The sequence below is a fragment of the Lampris incognitus genome, chromosome 18, assembly GCF_029633865.1.
Source record: "Lampris incognitus isolate fLamInc1 chromosome 18, fLamInc1.hap2, whole genome shotgun sequence".
In the NCBI taxonomy this organism is placed as follows: Eukaryota; Metazoa; Chordata; class Actinopteri; order Lampriformes; family Lampridae; genus Lampris; species Lampris incognitus.
Window position 1 is genome coordinate 43,375,470 of NC_079228.1, and position 11,369 is coordinate 43,386,838.

The 11,369-nt window shown below is 45.1% G+C and overlaps 1 protein-coding gene across 2 annotated transcripts in view; it reads right to left on the bottom strand.

The window, feature by feature from the left end:
* Positions 1–5,166, bottom strand: part of rnmt (RNA (guanine-7-) methyltransferase) — a 42,712-nt gene extending 37,546 nt beyond the window's left edge. The window contains exons 1-2 of one of the 2 annotated variants that reach the window (XM_056298553.1): positions 5,004–5,166; positions 4,043–4,306 (exon numbers count right to left, since the gene is read on the bottom strand). In XM_056298553.1, the coding sequence (XP_056154528.1) occupies positions 4,043–4,207 (165 nt within the window). In that variant the 5' untranslated portion in view covers positions 4,208–4,306; positions 5,004–5,166. Of the gene's footprint in view, positions 1–4,042; positions 4,307–4,989 lie in introns of both variants that reach the window. The other variant, XM_056298552.1, reaches the window with a different exon arrangement.
* Positions 5,167–11,369: the final 6,203 nt, after the last annotated feature.

Here is an 11,369-nt window from a genome sequence, read left to right on the forward strand (position 1 = left end):
GATCATCAACAAAACTAGCCACGTTGTCAGGCAACCACCACTTCTCACCAACCACAGGACCGAGGCGAGAGTAACAGGAGGACTGAGATATCTTGATTTCAGTTTGGCTACTGGCCAGTAAGTTAGCATATTAAATATAGTTATATTTTCATACCTTTTGACATCTAGGCATTTGTAAGTCCTCCGTTTTGTGACAGTGCTACGGAGGTGAAGAATACTGTATCTACCCATTCCACTCCCCTCTCCCTCAACCCCACTCCCTTCTCCCTCAACCCCACTCCCCTCACCCTCAACCCCACTCCCTCAACCCCCATCCCCTCTCCCAACCCAACTCCCCATTATGAATTATCTTTGCCCCTCACCTCAACCTCATTCCCTCAACCCCTCCCCCCCGAACCCCACTCCCCTCTCCCCCTTACAATGCTGTAATGATTTTTTTAACTAGTTTGTTAATTGGAGTTTCATTTACTCAAGCATAATAGACATTTTTGTTTATCAAATGGTCAGAAATAACAGGAAAATGCATAGATTTCTGTCAAATAAGGCAACACAGATTCATTGACTTTACTGTTGCGCATAGTCACGACGCGGACTGATCATGCTTCCTGTCGTGCATAGTCACCCCCCAAAGGCCCATTCTGAGCCAGGAAAAACACTGCACACGCCCTCCCGCACTCTCAGATCCTCTTCTGCTCTCCAACTCACTACACCAGCGGTCGGGAACCTATGGCTCGCGAGCCATATATGGCTCTTCCGGTGACGGCATATGGCTCCCAGACAATTTCGAGTTGAAAAAAAAAATCAGTTTGGAATTGATTTTAAAATACTTGTGATATTTCTTAATAATACTGTGTAATTTTAAAGTAAACAAAAATTAGTTTTGAAGATAAATTTCACGGGTCACCCGTGGGTCGGGTCGGGAACCAATGGCTCGCGAGCATGTCCGGGTCATTGTAAAGGTGAAGAAATCAATTTTATCAGATAGCCAACTAGTTTATCTGCTTCAACCCTTGTAACGGAAAAGATGGCGAAAAGAAAAAAAGACGATGGTTACCGTGCATTCCAGGCTGCGTGGACAGAGGAATTTGCATTTGTGGAGAGAGCAGGATCTGCGGTATGTCTAATATGCAATGATATAATTGCATCGATGAAACGGTCAAATATAAAGCAGCACTTCGATACGCACCATGCTTCATTTGCATCGAAATCTCCAGCGGGGGACAGCAGGAAAAGGGCATGCGAGGAGCTACAGCGGAGAGTGCAGACGAGTCAGCAGCAACTACGTGTGTGGACCAAGCAAGGGGATGGGAATTCCGCTAGCTTTGCGGGGGCTTTGGCAATAGTAAGGAATGGAAAGTCATTCACAGATGGCGAGTATGCCAAAACATTCATGCTTGATGTGGCCAATGAACTGTTTGATGACTTCCCAAATAAATACAAGATAATCAAACGAATAAAAGACATGCCCCTGTCAGCAAGAACTGTGCACGATCGTAGCATCATGATGGCAAATCAAGTCGAGGAAACACAAATTAAGGACATAAACGCCGGGACATACTTTTCTCTCGCGTTAGATGAGTCAACAGACGTTAGCCATCTATCTCAGTGCAGTATAATTGCCAGGTATGCTGCAGGTGACACACTGCTTGAGGAAAGCTTGGCTGTTTTGCCAATGAAAGGGACAACAAGAGGAGAGGATTTATTCACGTCTTTCATGGAGTTTGCTAAAGAAAAAAAACTACCGATGGATAAACTTATTTCTGTCTGTACTGATGGTGCACCCTGTATGTTGGGGAAGAACAAAGGATTTGTAGCGCTTCTCCGTGAACATGAAAAGAGAGCCATCCTAAGTTTTCATTGCATCCTGCACAGGAGGTGTTTTGCGCTCAGACGTGTGGCCAGGAGCTCGGTGAGGTGATGTCGCTGGTCATTTGAGTGGTCAACTTTATTGTTGCTCGAGCTTTAAATGATTGCCAGTTTAAAGCTCTGTTAGAAGAAGTTGGGAATCATTATCCCGGTCTGCTTTTACACAGCAACGTGCGTTGGTTGTCAAGGGGGAAGGTGCTCAGCCGTTTTGCAGCTTGCCTGACTGAAATCTGGACTTTTCTTGAAATGAAAGGCGTCAAGCATCCTGAGCTAGACAACACTGACTGGCTCCTGCAGTTTCACTATCTCGTGGACATAACTGGCCATCTGAACCAGCTCAATGTGAAAATGCAAGGTATCGGAAATACAATCTCATCCCTTCAACAAGCAGTGTTTGCATTTGAAAGCAAGCTGGAAGTCTTTCTCAGGGACATTGAAACAGGTTGTCTTCTGCACTTTGAAAGACTGCAACAATTTAGAGATGCATGCTTAGCAAGTGACTCCACTCAACATCTGGATCTCCAGCAGCTAGCTGGCTTTACGTCCAATCTCCTGCAGTCATTCAAAGCACGTTTTGGAGAATTTCGTGCGCGCAGTGGTCTTTTCAAGTTCATCACTCATCCACATGAGTGTGCAGTGGACAAAATCGACCTGACATGCATCCCCGGGGTCTCTATCAGAGACTTTGAGCTGGAAGTTGCTGACCTGAAGGCATCAGACATGTGGATGAGTAAGTTCAAGTCACTTAATGGAGAGTTGGAAAGTCTTGTGCGACAGCGAGCAGAGCTGGCGAGGGAACACAAGTGGACAGAAATGAAAAATCTTCAACCTGAAGTCCAGCTGATTCTTAAAACTTGGAACGAGCTTCCGGTGACATACCACACAATGCAGCATGTGAGTATTGCCGTATTGACCATGTTTGGCTCTACATATGCATGTGAGCAGTCATTCTCGCATATGAGGAACATTAAGACCAACCTACGCTCACGTTTAACTGATGGAAGCCTCAACACCTGCATGAAGCTCAACCTCACCACGTATGAACCAGACTACAAGGCCATCAGCAAAACCATGCAGCACCAGAAGTCGCATTAAAAGTAAGACATATTTAATTTATTATACGTTAAAAGTACTATATGGCTCTCAATGAAATATATTTAGAAATATTTGGCTTTTATGGCTCTCCCAGTCAAAAAGGTTTCTGACCTCTGCACTACACCATCGGCCTGCTTGACTACCATGGGGTCTAGATCCTTCAGTCATTCTGCTCACTGCCTCTGGAACTCTCTCCCACAAGACATTTGCAATACTGACTCTCTTTCCTCCTTCAAATCCCATCTCAAAACGTACCTTTTCAAACCGGCATATACAGTCTGATCCCGACTTTAATGGTTACACCCACATCGAGTTTTGCACTGATGATGATTTTATACTTATCTGTTGCATTAACTTATTATCGTCTACCCTGCTTTGTTTTGATTTTATGATGTCTGATACAGTGCTGCTTGTTTTTAACTGTGTTTTGTAAGGTGTCCTTGAATGCTTTGAAAGGCCTCCATAAATCGATCCATTATCTGAACTGCTTATCCTGCTCTCAGGGTCGCAGGGATGCTGAAGCCTATCCCAGCAGTCATTGGGTGGCAGGCGGGAGACACCCTGGACAGACTGCCAGGCCATCACAGGGCCCACCCACACACATTCACACCTAGGGGCAATTTAGTACAGCCGATTCACCTGACTTACATGTCTTTGGACTGTGGGAGGATACTGGAGCACCCAGAGGAAACCCACGCAGACACAGGGAGAACATGCAAACTCCACACAGAGGATGACCTGGGATGACCCACCAAGGTTGGACTACCCCGGGGCTTGAACCCAGAACCTTCTTGCTGCGAGGCGACCGCACTAACCACTGTGCCACCATGCCGCATGCCTCCATAAATAAAATGCATTAATATTTCAAAGGAAAACTAGAGTGTGTGTGAATAATTTGGGGATTTTGATGACAAGGCACAGCAGTTTTTTGATTTTGGAACACTGTCAACTTGTTTGTATATACACACAAAAAAAATTCACAAACAGCAAAACTTCCAGACCTACACAAACTGCCTGATTTTACATGCACACAAACAAGGTGGTTAAGTTAAACTGGAAAGAGGAGTGAGTTTATACTGACCAGTGTATTTGCTGGTGAAGACGTTTCATCTTCTTCACGTTTCCTCTTTACTTCTTTCTGTTGTCGTCCTCCTGCAGACGACATCACGCCATTCCTCTTTTCTTCTTCCCTTTCTCTTCTCTCCTCTCTACCCTCACTCAAAGCTGGGTCAGACCCACGTTCCATTCCACTGCCTGGCCCAGAGGCAGCCAGCTTGTGGGATAGAGAACAGAATGGGCTACGAAACAGCAGATTAGGTTGATGACCTCAGCGTCTGACGGTATACTGCAACAACAAACATTGAAATGAAACGGCTTTTAGAAGTAATTTTCCTCATTCAATTTCATTCAGAAGGCAGAAAACTTGGGTCACATAAAGTACACGACAACCAGTGTTAAATACACAGACACATACAGAAGAATTTACGGCCATGGCTCTCTACAAACAGACATGCTTTATGAACAATATAACATGAACGATATGACTATGAGTAATAGCTCTATGTGCAATAGAACACGAGGGGCACAACACTAGATTATTCCACCATTCAAATGTCTATAAATAAGTTGCCCAAATGGCTGATTTAGCAAACCAAAGCTATCATTTTCTAGAATAGAACAGGTTCTCTCTCGTTCTTGAAGCGACTTATTAAAGCAAAGCTGCTACAGTCGTCTAACTTACTGGTCACCATTTTACAGCCAACTGGACGTTTAGAAAAGAGCCTGACTTGCTAAATAGTTGGTAACTTGCTAGCAAGCTTCTGCATGAAGCTGGCCTGGCCTGGCCACACAACACAACACAACACAACACAACACAACACACCCCGCCCGCATGGGGTTTCTGCAGACACGCAGCAGCAGCAGCAGCAGCAGCAAGCGCGTGGACTCGCTCTCGCTAGCTAACGCTGTTTCCACTGTTAGCTAATGTTAGCTAGGAGTTAAGCTAACCGATAGCGACTTGAGTCATACATTTCTGCTCTTACTGTCTGGGGAATAAAACCTCCCAACTCAGACGAAAAGTCAAATGTGTTTCTTTCAAAGTATATGTCAAGTATTTCTCAAGCTGGCAGACTTGGAAACCACAGAACACGCTCAAGCCCGTTTTCCGCCATCGTGCCTCCGCATGGTGCGCGCCCCCGTGAGACGCTCGCGCTCTCGTCTGGGTTTATTTCTCCTTCTTCCTTTTTTTTCGAGGTTTATTGGCGGTTGGCGAACAACGATTTCGTGCATTACCGCCACCAACTGGAGTGGTGGTTGAACCAGAATGTCTAGTTGCTAACCCCCCCCCCCCCCCCAAAAAAACACAAAAACACAAACGAAACTGATTCCTTCTAAATCAAACGGGTTATTTCTCAGGTTTGTGAGCGGGACTAAAAGCCTCTCTCAGCAGCTGCTGCACAGCTTCTCCAGAAACTCCCACAACACCGGATGTTGTGTCCTCGCTGCATCTGCTGTTGTGCCACTTCTGCTCCAGCAGTACAGGTCATTACAATTGCCCAAAATGCCCCAAACTTCATCCGGTGGTTACAGAAACAAAACTCAGCATGCTTCCTGACTGACTTGTCCTCCTTAGGTTCTTGTCTCACATCATTCTCCTTGCTTCTCTCCATTCTTGTACCAGTTTCAGCACGACAATTCCTTGTGTTTTGTGACATTGGGCTATACAACTAAAGCCGACTTGACTTGACTTGTCTGCTCTCATCTTACTCACGTTCTCTTTCTTAATTCGTTTTGGACACCGTGCTGACCCCGTATCATGAGTTCCCTTGCAGTGGAGGCACTTTGCTTGCGCTTTATCAACTTTACAATCTTAAATATTGCAGTTGTCCCCCCCACATCTCACACATCTTGACTCCATTACTTACTGCTGCATCATGTCCATGTTACTGATAGCAGCAGAAACCTCTGACAGGAGCTCTCTCAAGTCATATCAAGTCACATTTATTTATAGAGCACATTTAAAAAAAAACAACCCCTGTACAGGCCAGAGTAGGTATAGCTAAAACACAACAAAGCACATAGCTCGTAGGCACAAATAAACAACACATGGACATAGGTACAAGCCAGAAATCAGCCACATCAGAAAGATTAAAACACTAGAGATAAAGGCAGGGAGTTTTGAGCCGGGAGTCGATGGAGGGAGCAGATCTGGTAGAGAGGAGAATGCTGTTCCACAGTCTAGGGGCTGCAACCGCAAAGGGGTGGTCACCCCTGAGCTAAAGTTTAGATCGCGGGACAGCCAGGAGCCCCAAGTCAACCGACCTGAGGGACCTGGGGGGGGGAACAGAGAGTTAAAAGGTCTGCGATGTAGGAGGGGGCCAGCCCATTTAGGGCTTTATAAACAAAAAGGGGACATTTAAAATCAATTCTGAATTGCACAGCCAGCCAGTCGAGAGGCCAATATAGGGGTCATATGGTCTCTCTCGGGTACCTGTCGGTAGCCTGGCTGGGGCGTTCTGGACCGAGTGCAGGCAGGTTAATCTCAGTATACATGGAGTTGCAGTAGTCCAAGCAGGAGGACATGAAAGTGTCATATGGCCGCACCCTGTAACTCACATCACCAAGGTACAAAGAAAAAGCTCATCCTTTGGACAAACATGCAAACAATGTGAAAAGAAAAAGAATTTCGCGAGAATGTGCAGAGCAAACAGTCGACCTAAACGCAGAATAATGCATGTCGTGGAGCAGCCAGGACAGTGGTGACATGTTCACTGGAACGATAGAGATGAAGAGCATCAAAGCCTTTGAAACTGCACAAAGTGATCAAGACAGATGGACTGAAGATCTTATAACAAATAAAAGGAAGGTCACATTCCGAACTGACCGTGGAGATGACCGTAATGTTTGGCCTGCCAAAGCCTTTCAAGCGTTAGACGTCAGAGGCAACAAGCGCCATGAATACAGTCGCAAGCTCATTAGTCAGGCCACAAGATGACGCCATTGGGCAAAAGTCAAAGAAGGTTGAATCAGTTTATGTGGACACGTTTATTGACAGAAACGTGTCGTCATCATCTAAGTCAATGTTTCTCAACCGGGGGTCCGCGGACTCCTAGTGGTCCGTGGTGTAATTGCAAGGGGTCCGTGAAAATAAAATATATTTAAAAAAAAGATCCTATGACATTTATAGAAATAGGATTATTTTACTCAAATGTGACTGAGACCTTTATCTACCTAAACTATAAAGGGTAACAGGACTTTTTTCTCTAATTACATCTGTTTCACAAGTGTAATTTATTGTATTTTAATAAGAGACCTCGCTCCCGTTTGCATTGTTAAAAGTTACTGCATAAAAATTCTGTGTTGTTACACATATCTGAAAGTTACTGAATACATATTCTGTGTTGTTACATATATCTGAAAGTTACTGAATACATATTCTGTTTTGTTACATATATCTGAAAGTTACTGAATACATATTCTGTTTTGTTACATATATCTGAAAGTTACTGAATACATATTCTGTTTTGTTACATATATCTGAAAGTTACTGAATACATATTCTGTTTTGTTACATATATCTGAAAGTTACTGCATAAGAATTCTGTTTTGTTACATATATCTGAAAGTTACTGAATACATATTCTGTGTTGTTACATATATCTGAAAGTTACTGCATAAGAATTCTGTTTTGTTACATATATCTGAAAGTTACTGAATACATATTCTGTTTTGTTACATATATCTGAAAGTTACTGCATAAGAATTCTGTTTTGTTACATATATCTGAAAGTTACTGCATAAGAATTCTGTTTTGTTACATATATCTGAAAGTTACTGAATACATATTCTGTGTTGTTACATATATCTGAAAGTTACTGCATAAGAATTCTGTTTTGTTACATATATCTGAAAGTTACTGAATACATATTCTGTTTTGTTACATATATCTGAAAGTTACTGCATAAGAATTCTGTTTTGTTACATATATCTGAAAGTTACTGAATACATATTCTGTGTTGTTACATATATCTGAAAGTTACTGAATACATATTCTGTTTTGTTACATATATCTGAAAGTTACTGCATACATATTCTGTTTTGTTACATATATCTGAAAGTTACTGCATACATATTCTGTTTTGTTACATATATCTGAAAGTTACTGAATACATATTCTGTTTTGTTACATATATCTGAAAGTTACTGAATACATATTCTGTTTTGTTACATATATCTGAAAGTTACTGAATACATATTCTGTTTTGTTACATATATCTGAAAGTTACTGAATACATATTCTGTTTTTTACATATATCTGAAAGTTACTGTATAAGAATTGTGTTTTGTTAACTATATCTAAGTTACAACTGAAAGCTCTTATTTTTGCCCCAAAGAGTGAATAAATGCTATAATGCAATTTAAAACGCAGTTTCTACTGTTTCTATCAAATTGCAACCCCCCTCCCCCAAGATCAGGTGGAGAGGTCCTCAGGGTAGATCAACAATACGCAGGGGGTCCAGGACCCCAAAAAGGTTGAGAACCACTGATCTAAGTGACCTCTTCACTCTCAACTGACTGCAGGTGTCCCCACCCTAATAAACAATACAGTGACTGCAGGTGTCCCCACCCTTATAAACAATACAGTGACTGCAGGTGTCCCCACCCTTATAAACAATACAGTGACTGCAGGTGTCCCCACCCTTATAAACAATACAGTGACTGCAGGTACCCCCACCCTTATAAACAATACAGTGACTGCAGGTATACAGTGTCATAACAACCCAAACCAACCACCAGTTTCATATCCAAATATGGGTGTGACCAATAACTAGAGTTAAAATGGTCATGTGTCCCTCTTCACATAGATGGCCTCTTTGACTCCCCGTTCAATGCAGCGTTTCTCCCTATCAAGGATATTCACATCCTCATCCCTGAAAAAGTGGCCACTGGCCTGTTGATGGTGTAGACTGTGGAGTCCTGGTCTGTGATGGTGTAGACTGTGGAGTCCTGGTCTGTAGATGGTGTAGACTGTGGAGTCCTGGTCTGTAGATGGTGTAGACTGTAGAGTCCTGGTCTGACGTGTTAGCTCTCCTGGGTTGTGTCATCCTCTTGGCCAGCATCTGTTTAGTTTCCCCAATGTACGAGTCACGGCAACCCTCCTGGCACTGAACAGCTACACTATATTGCTCTGTTTGTGACGGGGGACCTGATCCTTGACGTGGACCAACTTCTGGTGCAGCGTGTTTTGGGGTTTGAAAGCAACTGAGACATGATGTTTTTAAAATACACATCTCAGCTTTTCTGACACTCTTTTCCAACACAATCAAGTCCCAGCTTTTCCAACTCAGCTTCTCCAGCTCACAACACCTCCTGTTTTGGGCCACTTCAATCCAGATTGCCCGAATATAATCACCTGTGATGCCTCAGCTCGTGAGATTGGAGCAGTCCTGTCCCAGGTACAGGACAGGGTGGAGATGCCTGTACCCTTTGCCTCCAGGGTCTTGAGTGTCTAGAAAATTACTATATAATTGTAATAATAATAACGATAATAATAATCATTATTATCATTATTATTATCATCATTAACACCAACAGAACAGTGCTACTCTGTAGGTGAACGTGAGGCGCTCGCCTGTGTTTGGGCCTCCGAGAGATGGCACCTCTACTTCTACGGACAGCATTTCATCCTCCAAATGGACCATCAGGCCATGCGGTCTGGCTCTGGCCATAAACCCCTGCATCTGCACAAATGGGGGGAATGCCTGAGGCAATATGATTACGAGAAATTTACCCCTGGGAGGGACAATGTGGTCGCCGACCTATTCTCACGTTCTATCAACAACCCCACACCGATCATCTGTCCAGGTGACAACACAGAACCTGACCTCATCCAGATGCTCCACACACCCCTACAGCCAGCAGTGTCATTGGAGGAGCTACAACAGGAATCAGAGCGCGACCTCATACTGACCACATTACGCACATACAGTGCATCCGGAAAGTATTCACATCCCTTCACTTTCCCCACACGTTGTTATGTTACAGCCTTATTCCAAAATGGATTAAATTCCTTTTTTTCCTCATCAATCTACACACAATACCCCATAATGACAAAGTGAAAAAGGTTTTGTGGAAATTTTTGCAAATTTATTAAAAATAAAAAACTGAAATATTGCATGTACATAAGTATTCACACCCTTTGCTATGACACCCAAAATGGAGCTCAGGTTCATCCTGTTTCCACTGATCATCCTTGAGATGTTTCTACATCTTGATTGGAGTCCACCTGTAGTAAATTCAATTGATTGACAGTCAGCGACCAAGTTGTCCTTGCCAGCCACGTGCCGGATGTCCGTGGTAAACTCCGAGATGGCAGAGAGCTGACGCTGTTGGCGCCCGGACCACGGCTCGGAGGTCTTGGCCATGGCAAAAGTCAGCGGCCTGTGGTCGACGAAGGCAGTGAAACGGCGGCCTTCCAACAGGAACCTGAAGTGTCGGGAGGCGAGGAAGAGACCCCAGGAGCACCCGGTCGAAGGTGCAGTACTTCCGCTCGTTGTCCTTAAGCTGTTTGCTAAAGAAGGCAAGGGGCTGCCAGGCGCCGCCCACCCACTGCTCGCACACCGGCCCGACCGCATAGTCAGAGGCGTCGGTCGTGAGGGCAGTCGGGGCAGTGGGGGACGGGTGCGCCAGCAAAGCGGCATTGGTCAGCGCAGCCTTGGCGTCGTCGAAAGCTTCGTCCATCCCCGGGGACCAGTCTACCTCGCCCTTGGCTTCCTTGCCCCGCAGGGCCTCGTACAAGGGCCGCATGCGGTGAGCTGCGTGGGGAATGAACCTGTTATAAAAGTTCACCATGCCCAGGAACTCCTGCAGGGACTTCACAGTGCGGGGGCGTAGAAAACTGGGGACGACGTCCACTCTGGCAGGGAGGGGAACGGCTCCTTGCGGGGAGATGCGGTGGCCGAGGAAGTCGATGGACGACAGGCCAAACTGGCACTCTGGTGGGTTGACTATGAGTCTATGCGCACTGAGCCGCTCGAACAACTGCCGGAGCTGCGTCAGGTGCTCCTCCGCGGATGCGCTGGCCACGAGAATGTCATCCAAGTAAACAAACAAGAACGGCAAATCCCGTAGCACAGAGTCCATCAGCCGCTGGAACGTCTGCGCTGCCCCCTTGAGACCGAAGGGCATCCGCAGGAACTCGGAAGAGTCCACATGGCGTGATGACCGCTGTCTTGGGCACGTCCTGAGGGTGGACCGGTACCTCGTAGTAGCTCCGCACCAAATCTACTTTGGAAAAGATGGTGGCCCCCGCCAGGTGGGCGGAGAAGTCATGTATGTGCGGGACGGGGTACCGGTCGGGGGTTGTGGCGTTGTTCAGGCGACGAAAATCGCCGCAGGGGCGCCAACCG